Source organism: Brachycentrus maculatus, unplaced genomic scaffold (genome assembly GCF_059751285.1).
Source record: "Brachycentrus maculatus isolate JH-2025_06_01 unplaced genomic scaffold, ASM5975128v1 h1tg000757l, whole genome shotgun sequence".
Classification (NCBI taxonomy): Eukaryota; Metazoa; Arthropoda; class Insecta; order Trichoptera; family Brachycentridae; genus Brachycentrus; species Brachycentrus maculatus.
In genome coordinates this window covers 83,618-110,929 of record NW_028281487.1, presented here as the reverse complement: position 1 = coordinate 110,929, position 27,312 = coordinate 83,618, and the positions used below count along the sequence as shown (strand labels likewise).

The 27,312-nt window shown below is 30.1% G+C and overlaps 1 protein-coding gene across 1 annotated transcript; it reads right to left on the bottom strand.

Annotated features, from left to right (window-relative positions):
* Positions 1–608: 608 nt before the first annotated feature.
* On the bottom strand, positions 609–26,167 carry LOC148300277 (putative inorganic phosphate cotransporter). The gene is made up of 11 exons (XM_088275007.1): positions 25,881–26,167; positions 25,589–25,725; positions 22,463–22,642; positions 16,344–16,482; positions 14,813–15,033; positions 13,271–13,420; positions 4,710–4,842; positions 3,444–3,568; positions 1,718–1,837; positions 1,184–1,319; positions 609–682 (listed from the first exon to the last, which is right to left on the bottom strand). Exons 1-11 carry the CDS (start codon positions 25,948–25,950, stop codon positions 609–611), a joined length of 1,485 nt encoding a protein of 494 aa, XP_088131133.1. The 5' UTR covers positions 25,951–26,167.
* Positions 26,168–27,312: the final 1,145 nt, after the last annotated feature.

Below are 27,312 nucleotides of genomic sequence, written 5' to 3'. Positions count from 1 at the left end.
TTTTAACGAATCAAATTTTATGCTTAAATTTCTTAAAATAATATTATTGTTAATTAATAATTAACTTCCTATTATATATACCTAGCTATATACAAATTACTTATAACCTACAACATTTTGAGTGTATCCAAATACTTGTTCACAAAATCTGGATTATTTCCAATTACAGGAGTTATTTTCATATTATTTTTTAACATCTTATCAAAGATGAAGAAGAATATGGAAGTCTGGGAATTTACATTCATTTATATATATAGAACTTCCAAGAATTTGAGTAGTGTGGTTGTCAATAATGGGTGGAATTGGTGAATGTTACACGTGTGTAAAGTGATCACTTAAACCAGCCTATGACGGTCGTCAGCCCCGTAAATGCCCAGACTTCCATATTCTTCTTCATCTTTGATGAGATGTTAAAAAATAATACTTATAACCTATCTCCTGAAAGAAACTAACATTCCTCATTGAAATTACTATGCGAATGATTCGTAAAATATGCAATTCATCTATATTTGCAATTTTTTAAGTAAAATTATAAATGATAGCATTTAAGATCAGGTAAAATAATACGAAATGTAAATATTTTCATTATTTATTTCTAAATCGAATTATCAAAGGACTAGTTGCTGTTCCTTTGTTTTATCTTCGTTTTCCTCTTCTTGGTGATTCATAGGTACCATCTCTTCTGAAAATAAAATTTTTATAGTGTAATATTTATTTATATTTAAATATTTATTGTCATAATATACAAATCGAAATAAATCGAAAACGAACAAAGGTCATTTTATTCACAGAAAATATATCAGGAATGATATAATCTATCCGGTGTATTATTATTGACACATGATTGAGTTTTTTTTCAATGGAATTGACGAATATCGAAAACATCATAGAATATTAAAACCTTTTTGATTACAAAATATGCCAAATTTCGATTCTGAAAAATACAAGACCTAGCAAATGTAGATATTTCACTGCTGAGCGAAAGAAAGTAGTAATTTTACTAAAATAACTGTTCGTATTATGTTTTAGTGTAAAGGGGCGGTTGTATAGCAATGTTTTATGACTGAACGACAGTAAACAAATAAAATAGTTGAAAATGTCATAGTACTTGATGAAAAAATAGTTTTCCTAGTGAGGTATTTTTTTACAGAGAGGAATTCCTCAATCAAAACAATGGACTCACCAGGTTTCTTAGAGAAAAATTCTGGTTCATTCCATTCTGCTTTCTTCGAAGATCCAAATATGATATAAAATAAGTTTGTTGAAAATGCAATAGCGGCTGCTATGAAGAACACCTTTCTCCACTGAGCCGGGTCTTTCTAAAAATTTAAAAAGGATAACATATTTATCGTAGTCATACAGGAGAAAGTGACCAAGTGCATTTTTTACAAAAACGTGATTATTGACTATTTGATATCTTACTAGCTTAATATTGCCCTGAAAAAAACTTGAAAGTATAATATATTGACTTGTTAAAAATTACTATCTGCATTGATGACAAAAGTGTAAAAACGATTAAATGGCCCTCCTGAACATTTTACGTTTTGTTAATTGGTCACTTTCTCCTGTGCGACACGATATGGGTACATATTATATACATACATATCGCAAATGGGATTATAGGACGCACAATCAAATTATTCCAAATACATGTGTAATATTTATACAAGTTTATTACATAAGTATTATCATATCAATCAAAATTATAAATTCTTACGTCATCTTTGAGAATCAACCCAGCTGTTATGGGAGCCATTGTTCCAACAGAATTAGAAAAACAGTTTCCAATTCCCATCAAAGTACCAGCAAAGTTTGGAGATATGTCAATATGATTCACCTGTAAAATGTACTCTTGAATTCAGGCAATAAATACTTATAAAAAATTGGATTGATATAAATGTACATATTGGAAAATAACAATCACAAGATATTTTTCAATTGAAACAATACATATTTGTATATATTTTATAAAACAATAAACAAAACATTTATTCTTAAATTCCTTCAAACTCCTCTCATTCTTCATACATTCAGGCATTCTATCATACATTTTTAAACCTTTACACATAATGCAATTTGGCGATTATAGTTTTTGCATAAAGTGTTTTTCTATCCTTATATTTCGTTCAATTCAAATTTTTCAATTCAAACCCTTATCCGCACCCCAATGGTGCATAGGGTACTGCATTATATAAACACAGTGTTATCTTGATCGTTAACATACGAAGGAAAGGTAATCAGCCCTCCGCTTCAGTCCAGTCTAGTCCAGGGTAATATTGAATAAATATTAGAGTGAAAAAATCACTTATATATATTTAACTCCCCCTGGGAATCGAACCCGGGACCTCCAGAACGGTAGCTGAGTGTGCTGAGCATTATACTAGGGAAGCAGATTTAATTACAGGCTTATAATTTTTATTTTATTTAATACTACCTTATTGATAATATAAGATGTCTAATCCTTATTTTTTAATATTCTCTTACCTACTGTGAGTGACTTCACATTACTTTAAAAGAACAATGCTTTTTTCAAACAAAAATATAACTTGCCTGTCTTTTTCAACGCCAATTAAGTGGGTTTCAAATCACTATAATTTTTGTACCAAATTATTATAACAAACAATTGATGACACAACTTAAGCGACTTACAATTAATTACACAAAATATGTAGTTATAAATGTGAGAACACTGCAATTAAGAATATTAAACATTCATTAAAATGCTTAATCATTTAGTTTTATATACATACACAATGGACCTACTATGGCCGTGTTCTGCTTCTGATTCGAAATCATCAAACACAATCTAATCTTTAATTATTGTGCATTACTGTCATTGACCCAATAAAAAATCCAGCATCTTTACAAAATGCAATGTGTACGATTAAATCTTGGTTCTGACGCGTTGGTGCAATAATAATTGAAATCCATTCAACACCATTTATTTTGTGAACGGGAAGCCCAGACGCTATTTATGTATTACACAGAAAACAAAATATAAAACGAAATACCAATTATTATTAGTGTAAATTCAGATTTTCTGGACTCCATCTTGGACGCCATCTTGAATTTATTTATTTGAAACCTAGTACCTTTTTTCATATGAAAACAATGTGACTAGCATAGCATCTAGCATAACAGAGTAATAAAAATGTGTTGAAAAATAAAATAACTAAATGTGAATATTTAAAATATTAGACTAATAATGATTACAATCAAGCTTGTTTGGTGAATCAAGTAGGTCCCTAAACGGACAATGAATAAAATTTAATACTTAAAATACAAAATTATTGATTAATTACCTTTAAAGCGCAATTGCTCAAAAGTGTTCAATGGAATCAGTGAGGTACTTGGTTTTTAATGATTAAAATCATATTTTTTTATTTGATTTATTTTAGGATATTATTTATTTTAAGACAATTTGATACCACAAGAGTACTCACGTGAAATCCTACGTAGATAGTTGCCTTTATGCTAACTGTAACAATAAGCAGAAACACTGCTAAAGGCATATTGTTGGCAGGTACGAAGGAAAGCAGAATTAGACCGATAGATGCGCCCCATATACCTTTAAATAAAATTAAAAATATTTAAATATTTTATTTTTTCAATATTGAAAGCATTAATTTTGTGTATCATAGTGATATATTATTTTGAGAAATAAAAAGACTTTGTTTCTTGATCCACTCACAATTTTATTAAAAACCAACTAGTTTCGGCAACAACTTGTTGCCCTCTTTAGGGTTTATTTTATGACTCATAAGTCATAAAACCAACTATTTGTTGCCGAAACTAGTTGGCTTTAATAATAATGTGAGTTTATCAAAAAACAAAGTCTTTTTATTTCTCAAAATAATATATTTAAGTATGTACCTATAATATAACTAATTCATACATTTTGTCACTATCAAAGAAAAAACGTAAAAAATAATGTTTAATTGCAATCCTTATAATTCTGATATTTCTGATACCGTTTTAGAAAAAACTTATTTTTTTACTCATTCATATTTCATTGAAATCTCGTAATTCGTCAAAGAAACTTTGAGTATTTCGCTGTAAAGCTATGTAAGTTAGTCCCATTATAGTAAAATCATAAAATAAAAAATGAATTTTAAAAGAGATATGTATAATAAGATAATGAATGTGGATAGATACGACACATGTAAATGTCATCCAAGATTGTATAATTCATAAAAAAACTAGTTACTAAAAAATACTTATTTTACCATAATTTAGCCTTTAGCATGATATTACACAGTTTGTACAAATTGTTGATAGTTAAAATCGTATTTAAATATTCTGAAAAAATCTTCATTATTCGTTCCTATTTATTTATAATTCCATTAACAAGTCTTTTTAATTTTTTTTTAGAAAATTACCTATAAGTACAATACATATTTGATATTACATATTTTAAGTAATTTAACCAAGTTTGTGAGTCCCTTGCATGTTGTTAATTGGGTACTTTGTTAATGCAAAATTAGATTGCATTAACAAAGTAATTAATCAGATTGCATTAACAAGTAACAAATTAATTAATGCATATATTGTTGTCCAATATACCTTGTTACTTATTGTACATCATAAGATAGCATTAATGGATGTAGATTTCAGCTTTTTAACAAGTTAAGATATGTCATTATTGAAAAATAAAATGATTTATTTATCGGTTTAATTAATACTTATAAAAAAATATTTATTCAATTTACCAATAGTATTGGATAGTTTTCGTCCAAACGTAAGTGAGAAGTACTTCCTGTTTATCAAATAGTCTGATATGTAGCTGAAAACAAAGCTGAATATCCACATCCCAAGGAATGGGAGAGCAGACAGTAATCCATTCTGTAAAAAAAACTATAATTAATTCATCGTTCAATGTTATTTTTACAAAGCGTTTTAAAGTTCGGTAGTGTAATGGCAAAGGGTATATCTGTCAAATTTTTCATTTTCTATGTTTGTTCCACAAAATGTTTAAAAAAGTGTATTCCATAATCTGGTAAAAGGATATAGCTGTAGTTGCAATCCTTATTTAGTTTTATTAAGATATGTACATATGCCACTCGAACAGAATGTTTAATTTCACAAGTTTGTTTTTGCTCTCCTGTAAAATTTGGTTTGAGACAGATATACTCCTTTGAATTTGCAATACCGAGTTATCGTAATTCGCAGTAGGTACATAAGTTTTAAATATTTACACTATTTTGGAAAGATGGTAGATAAACATTGATATAAATGTAATGTAACAGTGTTAAAAATGTATACAACACGAATATTGCTACCCTATGTTTGAACAATATTGTGCTCTATTATATATCATCAAAACATGATATATCTAGTAAATGTGTCCGTTTTAGTACATAGGTTGACGTGAATATCAACGCTCTAAAAATAATGTGGATTTTACTGATAGGTTTGTTCGTCTGGATTCACACAATTTTTTTTGATATCTCAACATATTGTAGATGAAAAAGAAGATGGAAGTATGGACATTTTTTATGTTAAGACGTCAAAAAAATATGAAAAACAACTCCTACCCTAAAGATAATCCAGATTTGTGAATATACTTGATTTGGACACACTTAAAACGTTGTTAATAAAAAATTTGGCTGGATTTACCAACAATTACACGAATATTGTAACGCCAAATGTCAATGTTGTATCCTGCTCTATTGTGTACCATTACAACACGATATATCTAGACTTTATCGTTAGAATGTGCCCATTCTAGTAGATTGACAGAAATATCAATGCACTAAAAAAGTCCTGGATTTTACCGATTTTACCAATTTGTTGGTCGTCTGAATTCAAACAACAAAATATTAGCTGGATTTTCCTAAAATTAAACTAATATTGTAACACTAAGTGTAATCAAGATAATGTGTATAATTGTACACCGTTCCTTGATCCAGACAAAAAATTCCAATGATTAAATAAAAATACAAAACAATAATATTCAATAGTTATATAATGTGGAATAAACACATAAGAAGATTGAAAAAACTCATACGTTCTATCGATAAATATTATTTATTCATCAGGGATATCTACACGGTCAAAGATATTATAGATATTATACTTTGCTTGCAGTAATACACCCTAAAGGCAAATCAGATAAAGAAATCTGAATTCTCAAAGGAATTGATTCCAGAGCAAGGGTGGCCAAACCGCGGCCCGCGGTCATGTATGACGAATTTAAAAAAATATATCGGGTCATTAAAAATATATTTTAAATCATATTTTTTAAATCATTCAAGTTTCTTTAATTACAGGAAATGCATATATTCTGGCGAAAAGAAAGTTAAATCTCGCAGTGATTGGCCATTGATAAATTGGTTTATTTAACCCTAGATAACTAAACATTCGTCCACGCGACGACGCCCTTCTCCGAAAAAGTCAAGTGCACTTACTTCCCTGCATCTCGCACCCGCCAGGCTTTGTTTACGGAATAGTGATTTTTGTTAAAGTCTCTTACATACATTCCTAATAAACCAAACTTAAGTGTCATGTAACCAGTTACTATTTTAAATAAATAGTTTTGATGATTTTCACGTTTTTAATTACGCAGCCCGTCTGACGAATGTTAAGTTACTATGAATCTACAAATATAGGTTAGTTATCTGGGGTTAAAATAAAATTAGTTAAATTGTTTGGTTAATGCGTCCAAATTAATAATTTTAATTATTATTAAAATTGAAAAAAGAGTTTATTACTATACAGATACATTTCTTGTTGGTTCAATTTGTATTTTCTTCTTACATCTTGTTGTAGTAATGTGTTTTTTTTCATAATTACCCTGATTATACTTTCTGATTACCCCTGCATTCAAATTAATTAAAACATTAAAAAATCAGTTAGTATGAAATTCATCTTAATTTTTTTATGCGGCCCTTGGAAAAATTTAGGTCATGGATGCGGGCCGGGGTGCAATTTGGATTGGCCAGGCCTGTTCTAGAGTGTTAACCTTTATTATAAAGTCCATATAAATGAGAAACGATAACACTTGTATACTAGCACATAAATTGAAAGCGAAACCGGATCAAGTGAAGCTCTTCCGCATTGTTAGCGGTCTCTTTAAAAAGTAGGATGTTATTTCAACGTGATAAACAATTCGGTTTATGAATGAAACTTTTGATAAAAACGATTCAATGAGCATTTTAGATTGAAATTCTTTATTTGTTATTTACATTCAATGACAGTAATTAATTTTTAATTGGGCTATTTGCATACGATCAACCTTTCAGCAGCTGAGTACTGTCATTGAATCGACTGCAGGTAATATAATATTATTACAAAAACCTTAAGAAATATGTCGCCTTTCTCTCTGTTTATTCCATGCGCGGACCTAAATATTTAACAAATTAAAAACTGACTAACAGTGATGGTTAGTTTTACCTTTCTTTCCTCACTCATTTGTTCCACATATCCAAACTATCTCAATACACCTTTCTTTATTGAATCGATAATGCTTATATCCATCACCATGCATCCTTTTCGTATGTCTCCATTCGAACATCTATTATATATCGTTTTAACGCACATTCGTCTAAGGGATCGCGTTTGGACTGCATTCAGTTTGCTTTCATCCTTCTTTTGGCAACTCCGTGCTTCAATTCCATACACAATGGTTGGAACCAGGACTCCGTTGTGTACTGCTAGTTTAGCTTTCGCTGATAGGTTTTTATTTGCTAAAACTGATTTCAGGGCACCATTCACATTGTTCCCAGCATTCACTCTACTTTCTATATCTTCACTAATATTTCCATCCCTAGAAAACATATGTACCTACTATAAATTTAGTGTATTGAGTAACATCAAGATAAATAATGTTCAATGAATCGATTTGGACGTTTATTTTTGTAAGTTTTTATTAAAAAAATATCATAAACAAACAATAAAAACATGTAAAATTATTTTGTAAATGTAATTTAAACAATTAAGCAAATTTAGGTTGTTTGATTTCATTTATTTTTCTCCAATCTTTGGTTTTAGGAAACCTGACAATATCTCACATGTCTACTATTACTAAAATTATATATTCACTAAAATATTATTACTATCACTAAAAAAATAAGCCAACAAAGAAAATTTGCATTCATCGGATGATTGCACCGCATGACGTCACTAAGTGTAGATCCACCGCAAGGTTGCACTATTTCAGACCATTATTTTATTACAGTCACATGTAATAAATATTGCTATTGGCCAGTGGAATTCTCTCACGTTTCCTTTTTAATCTCAAGGCTCAGTATCTCATTTAACAATATATGAGTCGTTATAAAATAGTACAAGTCGCTTCTTCGCGTTTGCTTCCCGAGACAAGATAGTTATCATGTATTGTAATATATTTAAACCACCGATAATACAGGGGTGGACGATTAAAACAAAAAAAAAGTAAAAAAAAAAATTAAAGCGAAAAATATTTGTGTTTTTATTATTTACAAAAATAAATATATTTCATACTATTTCTGCGGGCTTAAGCGGGTCATTTTTAGAAATACGTATCCAATTGTGGTAGAGTGGGTTCGAACTGAGAAACTGACTAAAGAGCTAGCGACACTAACCACGGGACCACAACCCACACATTTAATATTTTTATATCATTTATTCCATCACACACTGTATTATTCACACTTCATTATATGTGTACCTCACAAATTCTCAAATGAGGACGCCACAGTCAGCCAAATTTAAAATTTATTAAAATTACAACCAATGTGTACGTAGTAAGAGAATTGGTAGTATGAGAGGTAAAAAAAACTAAAATATTGGTAATGGTTGAAAAAAAAATTGTCGGTGTAAATAACAGTCGTGTCTCATGTTTTTGTCGTTATGTTTAACTTTTGTTTTGTTTTTTTTTTTGTTATTTAAATTGTGTAAATGAAATGTTTAATATTTATTGCATAAATAAAAAAAAAATCCGCAAATTAAACGCCCAATCATTAAAAAAGAATATGAGAAAATATTTTTTAACTTCGTTACCATATTTACCAAATGAGGATATTTTTTATTCAACTTATATGTTTCTGATTAAAAATAAGAAAATTTTACATTTTTTTTATTTTTAGAATGTTTACCGTTAAAAATATAAAGTCCGGCTCTGAAGATTTGAAACTAATTATTAGCATTCGAGTAATTTTCATATTTTCGATAAAATGTTAATTTTTTTTGTATGCAAACATTTTGCTCGATTTCGTACTTCCTTGTTTTTGTCTTAAATCTTTGAGAAAAAGCGTGTTTTCGAAATGAACATTTGTTCGCCTATGATATATAATTATCCAATTATTACGTAATATTAACTTATAGTGAGAATCGTTCACGAATTCATATCCTCCCGCGATAATTGAGGCCATGAAATATCTATATTTTGTATTCAAATTCGAATATTTTTCATTCATTATTCATTCTTTTATGACAAAAACACGAAAAATCGTAAAGTAAATTTATATCGAGAGTGGAATGGTGAATGTTACACAGTGTGTAAAGTGATCATATATTTTTGACATCTCAACATAGATAAAGAAGAACATGAAAGTCTGAGCATTTATAGGGCCTACTACCGTCATACCGTCGGCTACCGTTCTGGAGGTCCCGGGTTCGATTCCCAAGGGGGGTAAAATAAAATATAAGTGATTATTTCACTGTAATATTTATTCAATATTACCATGGACTGGTACCTGAAGCGGAGGGCCTTTCAACTTTCACCTTCCCTTTCGCCTGATCACCTTTCCTTCATGTGTAAACGATCAAGATAACACTGCGTTTATATGACACAGTGTCCTATGCACCATTGCGGTGCGGATAAGGGTTTTATTATTTATTATTATTATTACTACCGTCATGCTTGGTTAAGTGATCACTTTACACACGTATAACATTCACCAATGCTACCCATGATTGACAACCACACCACTCAATTCAGTTCTAGGTATATTTATTTAATATTATTTTTTTGACATCGCATCAAAGATAAAGAATAATATGGAAGTCTGGGCATTTACGGGGCTGACGACCGTCATAGGCTGGTTTAAGTGATCACTTTACACAAGTGTAATATTCACCAATTCTACAATCTTTGTTGGATTAGGGAAAGCTTTTATTAGGCAGAGGCTTTTTCTGTTTGTGTGCAAGGTCCAAATCTTGGATTTAATTCACATACTTGAGATTCGCCTGAAAACATGATTTTAAATTTTTGGTGGAGCTTATAATTTGACCAGTATTGATTTTATTTATATTTTATGTGTGTCAATATACTAGTTACAAAGTACATATTTGGACACATATACTTTGTGAATAACTATTTGGATACATTACTGTCCAAATACTTGGACAGTATACACAAATATTAGCAGTTATTTTTTTCACTTTTGACCTGTTAAAAATAACTCCTAAGCGGAAATAATTCAGATTTGTGTTTATATTTGGTATTTGAACACACTCAAAATATTGTGATCATATCGCTCACTCTTTTCAACAACGCCATATATCAAAAATCATCAATTTTCAGTTGTGTATGCTGGGATATAATACATTTTCTGAATGCCCAGAAAATGTATTATATCCCAGCAAAAGCGGCACATTTTTAACTTAATATTTATCAGCTACAGGGCAGATAGTGTTGCTTTTGCATTTTGAAGAAAAGGTATTTTTGATTATTTTTTTAAACATTTTTCTAATGGAGAAATAACCTTCAGGTTTTACCTAAAAAGATCTGTTGCACAGTAAAAAGCTCAATATGTGGATTCATAATTATTTTTAATACATTTTATTTTATTCTTAAACTTTAAAAACGATCTCCTGAATAATCAAGTTTTTTGCTATATGACGTTGTTGAAAGGAGTGAGCGATATGTGAAAAAGGGTCAACAAATCAAAACATTTAAAAAAAAAAATTGTACGTAGGTTCGTGTATTGAAAAAAAATTGCATTAGATTTAAGTTATTATATTTACATATCGTACATGATAATTTGCTTTTTTTGTATTATCATAATGCAATTCAAATGATAAATATAGATCGCAGATGATCTATCATTGTTTATCAGTAATCACGCACGGCTGCATCAAGTAACGTTGTGAGAACTTACTGTAGGTATATTACTTTAGGTCAATGTCACCTGCGCTGTACATTTTTGCACCATTATTTTATATTATTACGTTCTATTATGTAACTTTAACCTACATAAACATGTTTGCATTGTCCCATAGATCAATTTACAATCAAAGTTAGATAAGAACTTTTGAACTCTAAATTTCTTTACAACTCTCTAGTGGGAGGTGTCTTTAGATATATGTACATCTAGCTACCGATCTGGAGGTCCCAGGTTCGATTCCTCAGGGGGGTCAAAATAAGTTTAGATCGTTCTCACTCTCATTAATATTACCCTGGAATAGTACCTGAAGCGCAAGGCTGATCACGTTGCCTTCGTGCAATTAGCGATCAAGATAACACTGCGTCGATATGATTCAGTGCCCTATGCACCATTGGGTGCGTATAAGGGTTAGTAGAAGAAGAAAAATTACGCTAGAGGCTGATCAAAATATGTTTTAAAAATGTATCTATGTATTGTAAAGCTATTATAAAGTACCTATTTACTGGAACGTGGTGGCTTTCCCGTTTCTTTCCACGTTTTTATTACATCTTTTTTAATTAACTAATTTTCGTATCAAGGTATTAGTTGTATTATTAAACTATGATACTTTGTGGCTTTTATAAAACTTTATAAAATAAAACTAGAAATTTATTTTTCATCACTTTTATTTTTGGTACTTTTCTCTAACCGGTTTTGACAAGAACCTTGTCATCCGTAGGGAAAAATGAAATTGGTTAAACACAATGTTCTACTTTTATTTTATAAAGTAAAAATTGTCTCAATTGATAAATAAAAATTGTAGCATTTTTCAGTAATGATTAAAAAACACGTTTGTTATTTTGGAATGTAGCTTATTATAAACATCTGTTCTTGATTTTTGTAGATTATTTATTAAATAATGAAAAACACATTCTATGATGCAGTCCAAACCCCTTTGTTAATATTAAGTACACAGTGATCTTAATATTTTTTTTAAAACTCCTGGGAAAAGTCTTCAAATAAATTTTCACATTATTAATAATAAATATAAACGAAGTTATCTTACTGAAACGAAATACACTTAAACCATGATATTTATTTTTTTCGGCATGCACTTTGTGGTAATACATGATTAAATTATAAATAAAATCCTTATTTTTTAACCATTGAGTACCTACCACATAAGTGGTAAAACACAAGTGTTTCGTTTATAATTTAACATGAAAAATATATATTATGGCGCTCGTGAGAACCAAACTCGCTGTATCAGATTCGCCTAATAAATATCAATCACCCACCGTGACATCATAAACTGCACAAAAATCATTTTTAACCGGTATTCGTGTAATTTGAAAATTATAAAAATAATATAAAATAAGGTACATTTATTACTTGATCGTACGTAAAAATAACCATCATCTACCAGGGCTGAGTTCAATGCTCAAAGTCGGTGATTAGTTAAGGGTCATTAAATTTCTAAACCAGTGTGATCTTACAACGGCAAGGTAGAATTACCTAGAAACTGGTAATAACCTCTTCATCGCCGCCATAGATTACCTGGCTGCCAAAGTGTTGGAGATGCCCGACAATGCCACCAGATATAACAAAAAGACCAGCATCACCATCTGCAGTTGACTATCCATTGTGACGGAAGCTCAACAAGCTGCTCTCCGGCGTTACCATCGCTCAGAAAAGCGTCCTGCCCAACATCTTGGCCATGGTCCAGCCAAAAAGACCAAGAAGAAGGCGCAATAATACAGCTGCTTCATTCTCCCCCTTCAATCTCAGCCGATTGATGACGTTTTTCATGATTTTTTTTTATCCATCATTATTATTTTTATATCATTATAAACATGTATCATTTTCAAATCGTAAGAACAGTGAAACAGTTGGTAACTGATTTCAAGGTCCGGAAGGTGTCCTATCTGGGACATGTGCTTATGCAAATCGTAAAAAGCAAAAAAAGGGTCGACGAATTGTGGGCAGAAGATAGATCTCCTAGCTCTAGAATATACGAGATTGGACGGGGATCACGACCGTCGAGGCGCTATTTAGAGATGCCCAAGACAAGGACAATTATACTCAAGAGATTGACACGCCCAGAAGAAGAAAAATCTATATTTGTATAAGCGCCCTTCGGATAGTATTTTAAGAAAATAGAGCTATATAAAATTGTCCAAAATTATTATTCATTATTAACTCACCGATTTCATATCGACTCCCATGACTTTGTTAAGATAGGATGGTATTTCTGTGAATAGAGTAAGTTGGATCCAACTTCTCCCCACGTGAGCGATGGCCATGGCCCACACGGGCATATGCGTCAGAATCTGGAACCATGGAACCCTCAAAGGCTGTAATCAAATCAAAGTTAAATTAACCCTTTATTACACTTTATATATATTCATTGTTTCAGCATTCACTTTATGGTATGACATAATTAAATTATAAATAAAACTTTTTTTTTACCACTTGAGTATTATATTTTCAACGGTAGCTTCAAATGCTTCCATCTACGGGTTTGAATAAACAACACTTTTAAATGACTCCAATAATCCTCTTCACGTTTGTTGAGATGTTTGATGAGATATAATTTATATTTGAAGCACTAACATTGTCATTTTCCGTTTTATAATTAAAATTTATGGATGTACATTGTTTTCAAATCACTAAAAATATATTTTTAGTGACTTGAATGTTTGATGAGAGTTTATTTTCAAACCAGTAGATGGAAGCCTCTGTAGCCACTAACTAGTCGTTAGCATAATTATACAAAATAAAGCGATGAGAATGGTGCTCAAGAAAAATAGATATAATAATACAGAAAAAATGAGAGAGAACTCAACTGGTTATCTTTAAAAAAAAAGAGACTAAAATTAAATATGCTGATCTTTATAAATACATTTTTAAACAATAAATTACCTAAATATTTTTAGGATAAAATAGTGTAAAACAAAATTTTTCATGAACATATTACTAGAAATAAGGATAAAATAAGACTGCCATTGTTGAAAAAAACCGAGTCACAAAATTGTTAAATGTACAAGGGTTTGAAAATGTATAATGAAATGCCTGAATGTATGATGAATGAAAAGAGTCTGAAAGAATTTTAAAATAAATGTTTTGTTTACTGTAAAGAGATGTAAAAAAAATAATTTATATATTTATATAATATATATATATATATATATATATATATATATATATATATATATATATATATATATATATATATATATATATATATATATATATATATATATATATATATATATATATATATATATATATTTATATATATATCATGTAATTTTACTGTAAATAATAGTTTACATTAGTGTAATATAAGCTAATTAAAGAAATAAATAAAAATAATAAAAATATATATATATAAATATATATATATATATATATATATATATATATATATATATATATATATATATATATATATATATATATATATATATATATATATATATATATATATATATATATATATATATATATATATATATATATATATATATATATATATATATATATATATATATATATATTTATATATATATCATGTAATTTTACTGTAAATAATAGTTTACATTAGTGTAATATAAGCTAATTAAAGAAATAAATAAAAATAATAAAAATAAAACTAAAACAAAAATGTTAACTCAATTGGTAATTTTTTTACTATTTACAATTTACACTCCGTATAAATAGGATCAATTAAATTATTTATGTACCTTTGCTTTTCCTTGTTGTCCAAGCGATACTTGTATATAATCCCTTTCTTCGACACTGATACTTTTGTGAGCTTGAGGGCTTTCAGCTCCGAATATGAACCAAATGCCTCCAGTTATGAGACTCAGTGCTCCGGCGCCATAGAAAATTATTGGCCATCCCATGGAACTGGCTGCCAGGAATCCAGATATTGTCATGGCCAAAATCGTACCGAAGTTGGAACCTGGAAAACAAAAACAAAAAAAATATTCTTTGGAAGCATATCGCCAACTAGACCAAGAATTATTAACTTTATAAAATGAAATAACTTTGTTATAATCACTTTTTTTATTAATACTATTTAACCTACCGGTTTCAACAAGAACCTTGTCATCATCAGGTTTTACATATATTAATTCAAAAACATTTAAAACATTATAATACTCTCACCAAAAAACTTCCACACACTCCGTAAAAATCCTAAATGTAGGATTTTTACGGAGTGTGTGGAAGTTTTTTGGTGAGAGTATAAAAAAAAATATGTTTTTGAATTAATATAAACCCTGATGATGAAAAGGTTCTTGTTGAAACCGGTAGTTTAAATTATATTAATAAAAAAGTGGTTATAACAAAGTTATTTCATTTTATAAAGTTTATAAAATGTGCCACAAAGTATCTGCGGAAAAGATTCAAGAAACGAGAATTATTACCATATTAGATTTTTTATTATATTGCAATTACTAACCTGGATGAAAAAATGTCTAAAAAAGGCTAAGACGATCAAAACTTTTTTTATTATCGATTAGTTGATATGGAGTACAAATGTTACTAAATTAGTATATATCACATGTCGTCGTAGTGTTGTAGTTAATGCGTGTGGCTTCCATTATAGATGTCCAAGATTTGATACATAGAGGGATCAAAATCAATTTAAATGGTTTTTCATATTTATTTCGTATTAACTTGGACTGGCCAAAGTAAGACTAAAAGTGCCTTAACGTGCTTAAAACTGGCAGTACACAATGAAGTTTTAGTACCAACCCTTATATAGGAATGTGAAAAATAGAGTTGGGAAAAGAAGGATAAAGGTATACTGAATGTAGTCGAATTGTGATCTCTCAGACGAATGTGCGGAAAAAACAATGAACGAAAGAATGCAAGGCTGTGAAAAACAATATCGTTAAAATTAAGAAAGGTGTGTCGAGATGGTTTCAACATGTGGAAAAAATGAGTGAGGAAAGAACGGTAAGGTAAGTATATGAGGCGAATACAGTTGAAAATAAGAGTAGAGGAAGACCGAAGAAAGAAGAATGTCAAATATTTTATAGTGGTCAGGTCAAAAGTAAGAATAATCGGTGGATATGGATGAAGAGTGCATGAATGTGGAAGAGGCGAAAATGTTTGCAAAGACAGAGTGGTGTGCCGTCCGATATTCTCTGCCTAACCCCGCGGTAAAGCAGCGTGATGATTAGTTAGTCGGTTAGTAAGTCATAGCCTTATTCCCTTATGAATTATTATTTAATCTTCACATGTTAAGAGTACGATGTAGTTTACCTCCGTAAATATACGTGCTGATTCTCCCTCTCTCGTTCTCTGGAGCCCATTTACCCTGGAGAGTGTGCAGACAGGGTAGTAACGACCCCTGAGCCAAACCCTGCATTGCCCTACACGCACATACCGCCTTCCATCCCGCCTGCAGTACAACAATGAAAAATTATAAGACCACTTTTGAGTTTATTTGTGTAAACTCGCTAGTTTCGAGAACTGTGTTTTCGAAACTGGTCGTGTTTGGACAAATAAACTCAAAATTGGTCTTAAACAAGTGTTTTATAATATATTATTTGAAAAAAACAACAACAACAACCTCTAGTATTAAGTAATAACTTATTTTAAAGAAGTTGTTATTTGATTTGTTTGCGCTTTGTCTTGTTTGCAACAACGTGTAAAATAAAGATATACGTAAAATTTAAGCTCAATCTAGCCTTAAGTGGGTACTCAGAAACACAATCCACTATGTGAGGAGCCACCCCTGTCTCCGACCACATTTTTAAAAAAATATGTATTGGATATTTTTTTTAACTTACCTTTCGATGACTCTTTTTTTTCATAATCATATATTTATTTCCAAGTAAACACATTTTTTTGAAATTGAAAACGGATTTTTAAGCAAAAAAAATCAATTATATTAAATTTACCAGGGTTTCAAGAAAATTAAGTTGGGGGCTAGGATTATCCCTCCTTAAAGTCTCAAAGAACAAAATTGTAAAACTTGTAATAAATTTTCATACGAAAGGAAATTGTTTATATGATTCAACCGTACGGAAAGGTGATAACAAATCGCTCACTCCTTTCAACAATATCATATATCAGAAATCGTCAATTTTCAGTTGTACATGTTTTCGAAATGCCCAGAAAATGTACTATATCCCAACAAAAGAGGCATATTTTCAGCTTAATATTTACCCGCTACAGGGCAGAAAGTGTTGTTTTTGCATTTTGAAGAAAACGTATCATTTAATTATCTTTTTTAAATTTACTAATTATTTTTCAAATGGAGAAAAAAACATTCAGGTTTTACCTAAAAAGATCTATTGCACAGTAAAAAGTTCTATAAATGGCTTAATATTTATTTTTATACATTTTATAATATTTTTAAACTTTAAAAACGATCTCCTAAGTACTCAAGTTTTTTTTTTATATATGACGTTGTTGAAAGGAGTGAGCGATATATGATATACATTTATTAGGAAAGTTTTTTATACAATTAAACGCTTGAATTATAACGATACAAAAATCAATTCTAAATGCAATTTTACGTTTCCCTGAAAATGTGCAGTTCCTTATCCAATTAATTTTAAAATCTTTTGTTATGAAAATAATTAACATTTTAGACACGGATATTAATTTTTTGTACATATAAAACTGTTTTCTACACCAGAACACAATTATAGTGTATTTTTTTAAGTCGTTATAAATGTAACATTATAATATAAATGTTACTTTTGAGGATTTAACTTTAATTTTAATAACCTTGTATTATATTTCCAATAATACTTTTTTTCCATGTTTCCTTAGTTATAATAAAATTTAGGTTATTACATATTTCCAACGCTAAACAAGAGAGGCTAAAAAGATTATTGTGTATAAGCGAGGTAAACTAAATGATCTTTCAAGTACCAAGCGTAAAATAAATATTTTATTTGACAGAAAAACTTATGAACTTTAAATTCTTTTTTTCCCGTAACTGTTAGTTAAGGGGATAAAACAATCATATGCACATACTCGTAAAATAAGTAGAACTATCCCAAGGCCCTATCTATCAAAACAAAATGCTAGCTTTTTAATTATTTAACAAGGAGTTAAATATTTTTAAATCACTAAAATATACACTAAATTTGTCCGCCTCCGTAGTGTAATGGTCAGCACGCTCGGCTACCGTTCTGGAGGACCCGGGTTCGATTCCCAGGGGGGGTAAGAATAAATATGAGTGATTTTTTCACTGTAATATTTATTCAATATTACCCTGGACTGGTACTTGAAGCGGAGGGCTGATCACCTTTCCTTCATGTGTAAACGATCTAGATAATACTGCGTTTATATGGCACAGTGCCCTTTGCACCATTGGGGTGCGGATAAGGGTTTATTATTATTTATTATTTTTAAAATATACAGAAGATTTCTAAAATGAGTTCATTCATCATTCACAGTGTGTTATACCACTTAATTTATTAATTATATTTTAATTAATTGCAAGCAGTAATACAAAAAGTGAACGATGAATGATAAGAAGAGTGTCATATTGCCATACCACAAATAAACAATACTTTCAATATACAAAACTACAAAATATTATCTTAACATTGAGTAAAAAAATATTCAATTGATTTTACAAAGCTCAGCTCCCAATGTGAACTAATTCAAGAATAAAAAAACATCAGTAGGCAATAAATTATTCAGTGTTTTCATTGTAAAACATTTTTTAACTAACTATGTAAAGTATAATAATAATATAATTGTGTGAAAAAATCTAAATAACTGCATGACTCTTTTGCACGCACAATGTTTTATCTTTAAGAAGGGAGTCTACATTAAATTTAAAACACTTATTGAGTTTTTTTAGCTCTCAATATTTCTTATCTTATTTTTATTTCACTGTTTAAATGGAATCGATGAAAGGTCAACTTTTTTTCTACACAGTTTGACAATCCCATCACAAGGCGAAATAGCTGTAATTAAAAAAATAAACTGTAAATCGTGTTTTAATTTAAATAAGTAATATACAGCACATAGAACGGATTTTATCACTATTATACTACGAAATGTGATATTATTCGAGAATAAAATATAAGATATTTCATTGTGCTTTAATTTTTTTCATGAGAAATGAGATTTTTTACAGATTAATGTTTTAACATATATTTATGAGCTAAAAAAGCTAATCTGGCAACACAAATTAATGAGACGAATGTAGTTAGAAATATAAGCAGAATAATACCAAAGAAAAATCAGCTTGATCAAATACTTTAAAATGGTTATGTCAAGAGTAATAATAATCAAAGGGTACGTAAGAGGAATTGCAATGAACGTGAAAGAAAAGAAGATTTTTTGCAATGACAGATTTATGTGTTACGAGTATTTTTGTTCAATGTCATTTCTTTGCAAAAATCGATGAAGCGATTCAATTTAATTGCATCACGCTGCGGCATAACCAACAAATTTAACCATAAAATATCGTATTTATATGTCAAACGAAATTAAACAGAAATGTCATCTTTACTTATTTATTTTTTTACAAAAATGTTAATAACATCAGTATATAACCACTCACCGTTAGATTAAGACTTAACTTTATCAGTACAAAATAACACTATAGACTTTAATATTTTTCGCAAGCCAACTTGTACAGACACGGTCATTAATAATATTTCTAATCATCCAATTTCCCACAAACATTCCGCTTTTCACTCAATCATACATCGCTTAGTGAATGTCCCGTTCCAAATCTAACTTTGACACCAAGCTTAATACAATTAAAAAAACTGAGTGGTTATATACTAATATTATTAAAAAATTTGTAAAAAAAAATAAGTAAAAATGACTAACCACAAAGTAAATGCTTTAAATATTAATAATATTGAGAATAATAGAAATGTCATTCTTATGGGCGTAAGTCTGACAGCAGAAAACTGTTTCTATAATACGGCAATAACAAGTTATATGTGAACTAGGTTTTTAAAGACTGGTGTCTTAAATGAAAAAATGTTGATGTAATTATTACTGGGCTGCCTCAGAAAAATTGATTTAGCACGGTAAACCCATGCGGATTCACGATAGGCACATTAGTGAGAAATGCCTATAAAGTTCAATAATTACAGAATACGGAAGACATTGTCTTCCGGGACTCTATATTACAAATGACCGTGAAAAACAGTTTTATATAGTCAACGCTTATCGTATGTCGATAATACACAAAATAGAAACTTATCGAAAACTAATTTAAATTTCATTGTAAACTTTAACTTAGTAAATACCACTTTTTTCATAAAATGGATACACTATGGAGGTGGACAAATTAATTAAACAAACTGAATTATTTCATTTCTGAATTTAAGCTTTTTTTTTTAAACCCTTATCCGCACCCCAATGGTGCATAGGGCACTGCGTAATACAAACGCAGTGTTATCTTAATCGTTAACCATGAAGGAAAGGTGATCAGCCCTCCGCTTCAGGTACCAGTCCAGGGTAATATCGAATAAATAGTACAGTGAAAAAAATCACTTATATTTATTTTACCCCCCCTGGGAATCGAACCCGGGACCTCCAGAACGGTAGCCGAGCGTGCTGACCATTACACTACGGAGGCGAACTTTAAGCTTTACTTCGTTACAATAATACCATTTTTTCTTAAAATCGAATATGACACGTGTTTCGATGCATTCCGCGACATTTTCAAACACCGTATTAAAAATGATACGAAATGCACCAAAACACGTCTCACAATAGATTTTGGCAAAAAAGTGGTATTTACCAAGTAAAACTTAAATGAAAGATGGATAGATATTAACACAAAGTGACTGCCAAATCGATTAATAAATAGATTTTTTTCATGGACAATGTCAAACGACTGCTGAAAATTAATACGTTTTTTATTTTATATTTTTACAGATATTTTTACAATACAGTTTGTGTAACGCGGTTGTCAAATTATGGATACAAAGATGAAGTTACGCTTTGTATAAACCAGACAATGATAGGTTGTTAGCCCTATAAAAACCCAAATCTTAATTATACCATCTCAAATAGATTAATCTTGATATATCTCATATTATTATTATTATATTTTTTTTGACGTCTCATCAAAGATGAAAAAGAATATGGAAGTCTGGGCATTTACGGGGCTTACGACCGTCATAGGCTGGTTTAAGTGATCACTTTACACACGTGTAACATTCACCAATTCTACCCATTATTGACAACCACACTACTCAAATTCTTGGAAGTTCTATATATATGAACCAATTTAGAAACCTTGTTCATGAATCACTAGAACTTCACTAGAGACATCTATTGGTGAGATGTAAAGAAGCTTTTTACTAAGCAGAAACTCTTATATTAGTATGTGAGATCCGAATCCTGGATTATAATCACACACATGATTTTGTGAACAAGTATTTGGACACACTCAAAATGTTGTGAATTATAGACGTTGGAAATCATTTATGGAGTGTTTGTATAAAAGTATAAATGAAAAAAAAACATTTATTACAAATATCGTTGCATGCATAAACAATTATGTACAATATTATATAATAATGTACTGTCAATTGATGAAAAATAAATTATCTGGTCAAATCATAAGCTTAAAAAATAAAAATGAAAATGATATTTTTTGGCGTTTCTCATGTGTGCGATTATAATCCAGGATTCGGACCTCACATACTAATAAAAGAATTTCTGCCAATCAAAAAGCTTCTTTTCATCTCACCAATAGATGTCTCTAGTGAAGTTCTAGTCATTCAAGAACATGGTTTCTAAATTGGTTCATATATATATATATAGAACTTCCGAGAATTTGAGAAGTGTGGTTGTTAATAATGGGTAGAATTGAAGAATGTTACACGTGTGTAAAGTGATCACTTAAACCAGTCTATGACGGTTGTCAGCCCCGTAAATGACCAGACTTCCACATTCTTATTCATCTTTAATGAGATGTCAAAAAATAAAGGAATTTATGTTTTATTGATAGATTTATATTATCCACTGACACTTCGTGATGGAATTGCATTTTTAATATTTTATTAGATTAAAACCAATATTTTTAGCTTTTCCACTTTATTTTTATTTGACCAGCGACCGGGTTTCGTCGTTACCGACACCAGTCTGATGATGTCGGTAACGACGAAACCCGGTCGCTGGTCAAATAAAAATAAAGGGGAAGAGCTAAAAATATTGGTTTTAATATAATAATATATTTTATTGATAGATTTTTAACAAAGATTGTTTTTAAAGACAAAAAGCACTTACCAACTTATGTGCTTTCAATGTGACGTATCAACTAGCAACAACCGTTATAAATGCGTTTTACGGAGTTAAACTTGACGTAACATCGAAAAAGTAAATAATATTTATGTTAGACAATAACAAAAAATAATTGTTAAATACAGAAAACTCACAAATTTAGCTGCCCATGGAGTCAAAATCGAAATGATGCCATTTGCAGTCATGGCAAAAGTCAATAGGACTTTAGCTCCATATTTGTGGGCAATGTGCCCTCCAGGAACTTGCATACAAAGATAGCCCCAGAAGAATGAACTCAGAATAATGTCTTGAATATGCTTTGGCCAAGGAAATACCTGTGGAAAAATACACAAAACTTGATATAAATTAAACGAGAATTTTCATGAATGCTTGTTTTTCGTTGTATTTTAAACGTGTTATTTTTTAACATAGATAAAGTCCGAATCCGTAGAGTAATGGTCAGCAGGCTCGGCTACCGTTCAGGAGGTCCCGGGTTCGATTCCCAGGGGGGGGATCAAATAATTATTTTTTTCACTCTAATATTTATTCAATATTACCCTGGACTGGTACCTGAAGCGGAGGGCTGATCACCTTTTCTTCATGTGTTAACGATCAATATAACGCTGCGTTTATATGATGCAGCGCCCTTTGCACCATTGGGTGCTTATAAGGGTTTGAAAGAATAATGTAGAATTGTATTAATTGATTCGGCAGTCACTTTGTAGTAATATCTAACCATTTTAAATTAAATTTTCATTTGGTAAATACCACTATTTCCTAAAATCTATAAAGACACGTGTTTCCATACATTTTGTATCATTTTCAAACACTCGATGAAAATGATGCTAAAATCATCGAAACACGAGTCACAATAGATTTTAAGAAAAGTGGTATTTATTAAGTTATAGTTATATTAAAAACGAATATGGAAGTCTGATCTTACGACCAAACTTACTATATTTAACAATAGATGGTGACAAAGAAGTAGCATGCACAAGATTGTGTCAAATGTAGCATAAATATAACTTTCAAAATTCGAATAAGGTGGTTGTCAATCTTAGGAAGAATAAACGTACATAAAGCGATCGTTTAAACCAGCGTACCATAGGTCGAAAGCCCTGTAAATGCCCAGACATACATATTCTTCTCCATCTATGTTGAGATGTCAGAATATGAAACGCAAATGTCAAATAGTAATAATTTTATTTTAATGACCTGACGATGGAATAATTTTCTGAAACCGGTAGTCACAAATAAGTGTTTAAAAAAGTGGTATTACACAAAGTAAACAATGGATAAAAAGGAGAGTGAATATGAATATATTTATAGAATATAGATGGTAAAAATATTTTTTTTAAATAATATACACGACACGAGTTTTAGACCCATTGATACATATGGTATAAAGATCAAAGCAGACACAGCGAGAACCAAATATCTTTTAATAACGTCAGAAATGGGAACATTTAGCTGCATAATTGGAAACACGTATAAAAATAATAAAAAACACGGAAATCCAGAAAAAATCCAGTACGAAGGATAGAGTCAGATGGGAGGACAAGATGATTCTGTAATGCCTATGTAATAAATATACAAAAAAAATAGACTGGGTCGAATTGCCCTTCAAGTGAACCTAGAAGGAAGAAGACCATCTGGAAGACCTTCAAAGCGGTGCCGTGATAGCTAGCAGTCCACGTCATAAGAGAAAGATGATGGAACTGACAGATCCTCATAAGAAAGAAGAAAAAGAATGGCAGTAAAAAAAATACAAGTAAAAAAAACAAGGGAAGTAAATTGTAAAACAGAAAATTTAATAAAATATGTTTTTATTTATTGTTTTGGCATTCATTAACTTTGTGGTAAGACATGTTACAATGATTAAAGAAAACACTTCGTTTTTTACCACTTTTAACTATTATAGTTATTATACAGACCTGAATGATGGAAGTTTAACCTCTGAAACATGTAGTCTATAATAAAACTCAAGTGGTAAAAAACGAAATGTTTTCTTTAATCATTGAAATATGTTTTTGTTTCATACTGTGTTAGAAAAACCGTCAAATTATTGGGCGTGAAGTAAAAATAGAAGAATTAAAACTCTCAATTTGCATAGCAGTATAAAAATTATTGTAATATATCATGAAATTTTATTACAAAATTAACATAACAGTTTTGTTATCTAACATCTTTAATAACCAATACTTAAATTGCATAATATTTTTTCTGATACGGTGAATTATTGATACTATAATATGGGAGCACCATACATCCGCGATCATTATCATTACGCTTTATGTTGTTTGGATACTCTTACAATATTCAAAATAAAAGTTCCTGGAATGACCATGAAAACATCGAATTGAATGCACTCGTTTTTGCCCTAGGTTCAATTTTCGACCCTGCAGAAAAAACCCTGAGATAGGTCAGACTTGAATCAATATCAAAAAAGAGATAATGGATTACTCTTTGATATAATCAACAATGGCGTGTATCCGTTAGGACAAGTCTTTTTACATTGTTTACAGTGTCTTCAGAGTATAAAGAATTGTGAAACGTTCTTTTGGTCAGACACTGCATTGTCGAAACCAAATCAAGGCTATCATTTCGCTGATTTGAGACAATATGTACGAGATTTTTTTTAAAATGATAATAAAAAACTTTTAAAATGCTTTATCATGCTGATATCATAAACATAAAATGAATTACATATATAAATTTTAATTCAAAATTTTATAGTTCCATTTTGTTCGTACAACCGTATGGCTCATAAAATAGAAAGGCTTCTATGAAGCTTTTACTGTTAAAATAACCTCGACAAGCAATAAATGATAAATTTTATATTCAAAATACGACTAATGGGACTTAAAAAAACTTTTTACCCTCATCCACACCCGATGGTGTATGAGGCATTGCAAAAATATAAATAAATATTTATATTTATTATTGATTCGGTATCAACTTTATGGAATGACATGTTGATTTTTTTTCGCATCGACAGGTGATTGTTAAAACATCTAGTGGGGTGTAATGAAATAAAACTCAATTGAAACAAACAAGTGGTATAAGGCAAACAAGTATCTTTGTTTTTTTTTTAATATCGTAAGTATTTATTTGATCGTTAATTGTAAAACAATGTTAAAGATCACGTTTTTATTTATTCAATATGAATCCGACTAGTTTTGAGAACTACAGAGGTTCTCGAAAATAGTCGCATTAAGAAACCTACATAACTTAACTTACATAGTTAAATCAATAAATAATCGATGAAACGTTTTACTTACGGGTACATCATCTTTTGAAGATTTTTGATCTGTCATAGCGACTATGGCAACACTCATTATAACCCTCATTCCATATGCGACTGTCAGACAGACGAACATCAGAAGAGACTGAACGTGGCGGACCCCGAATCCCAGCTCTGAAAATATAAAATAAATCGTATTCGTATATAAATATAAAAAATTGGTACATAAATATTTAATAAATCGCATTAAGAAATTTATAAAATTCTTAATTTCTTAACCAAATATAAAAATGATGTAAAATTACTAGTAAACAATATTAAGTACAAACCTTTTGGGGGTTCAGAAACAGCATTGTACTCGCAATCGACCTTAGGGGATGTTTTATCATTTTTATCCATAATACGTTTTAGATTCCCCCTCGCAGTAGAACAATAAGGCGCATAGATAATTTTTGAAACTCAAATCACGGGACACACATAATATAAAACAACGATTTTTAACGCGTGTAAGATGTAATATTTAATAAATAAAAAAGTTTCAAAATCACTCAAATAAAAAACACGTAATAATATTTGAAATTTAACTTTTCTTGTTCGTATAAATTTAACAGTGTGAGTACTAAAATTGTACGATTCGTATTTGAATATCCTGTGAAATGAATTCGGAAAAATCACCAAGTCAAATAAAGATATGGCAGTAGAACTAATATTGTAATCTGCTCAAACCACATTTCTTCTATGTCATAAATTGTAAATCAAGACAGACTTGGTTTAATTCCTCGACTAATGCAAATATTCACACAAGACTTTCAATGTACATGAGATCACAGATAGTACGGTAAAAGGTACTTAATATTTTCATCACCACAGAAGTTCTTACGTACTAGTATAAGTTACCTGCTCGAAAAAATTGCAAAGCAAAAAGCATTAGGTCATTTACCATATGTGTAAAAGGAAAATTGGCTCCACGGAAAAATTCCCACACGAAGTAATGCGTACAGTAAAAAAGTTTAAAATGGGCTAAACGTAACTAACTAACTAACTAACCATCAAGCCGCTTCACCATAGGGGTAGGTAGACAATAGAACGCCACACAACTCTGTCTTTGAAAACTTTCTTCGCCTTTTCCATATTCATCTCCTCATCTCCTTATACATACTCGCCGGTTATTTCGACTCCCGTCTGACCTGAATTTCGAGTATTTGACATACCTGTTCGATCAAAATATGAGAAGAAATCTTAATGTGCGTTTTTTTTCTAATGCGGATTTTTTTGACCACAATTGTTTGTGAGCGCATTTCTCCGCGTAAACATTTTCTTGTGCGCATTTATCTTTATGATCTTACGCTTTTTTCCAGTACGCGATTTTGCATGTATCTTATATTTTTCATTCAATCAATATTTTCCCTCATTTCCCCACCCACCATTTTTCATTTGTTTGAAAACTTTTTCAATCGTCTTATCTTACCAATCAAACACATGGATATGGTGTTTTGTATATTTAAACCATTGTTAACTTTGTGGTATGGTAATATAACACTCTCCTAATCATAAATCGTTCACTTCGTAAAATACCAGCTAAAAACATTACTTCATAACTATCGGTTTCGTCTACACTTGACCAGATGATGGAATGGTTATTTCGAAACCGGTAGTAATGAAGTAGTGTTTTTAAGTACTATTACACAAAGTGAACGATGAATGATAAGGAGAGTGTTACATGTATATGAATCCATGTATATTATATTCAATTAAAGGTTT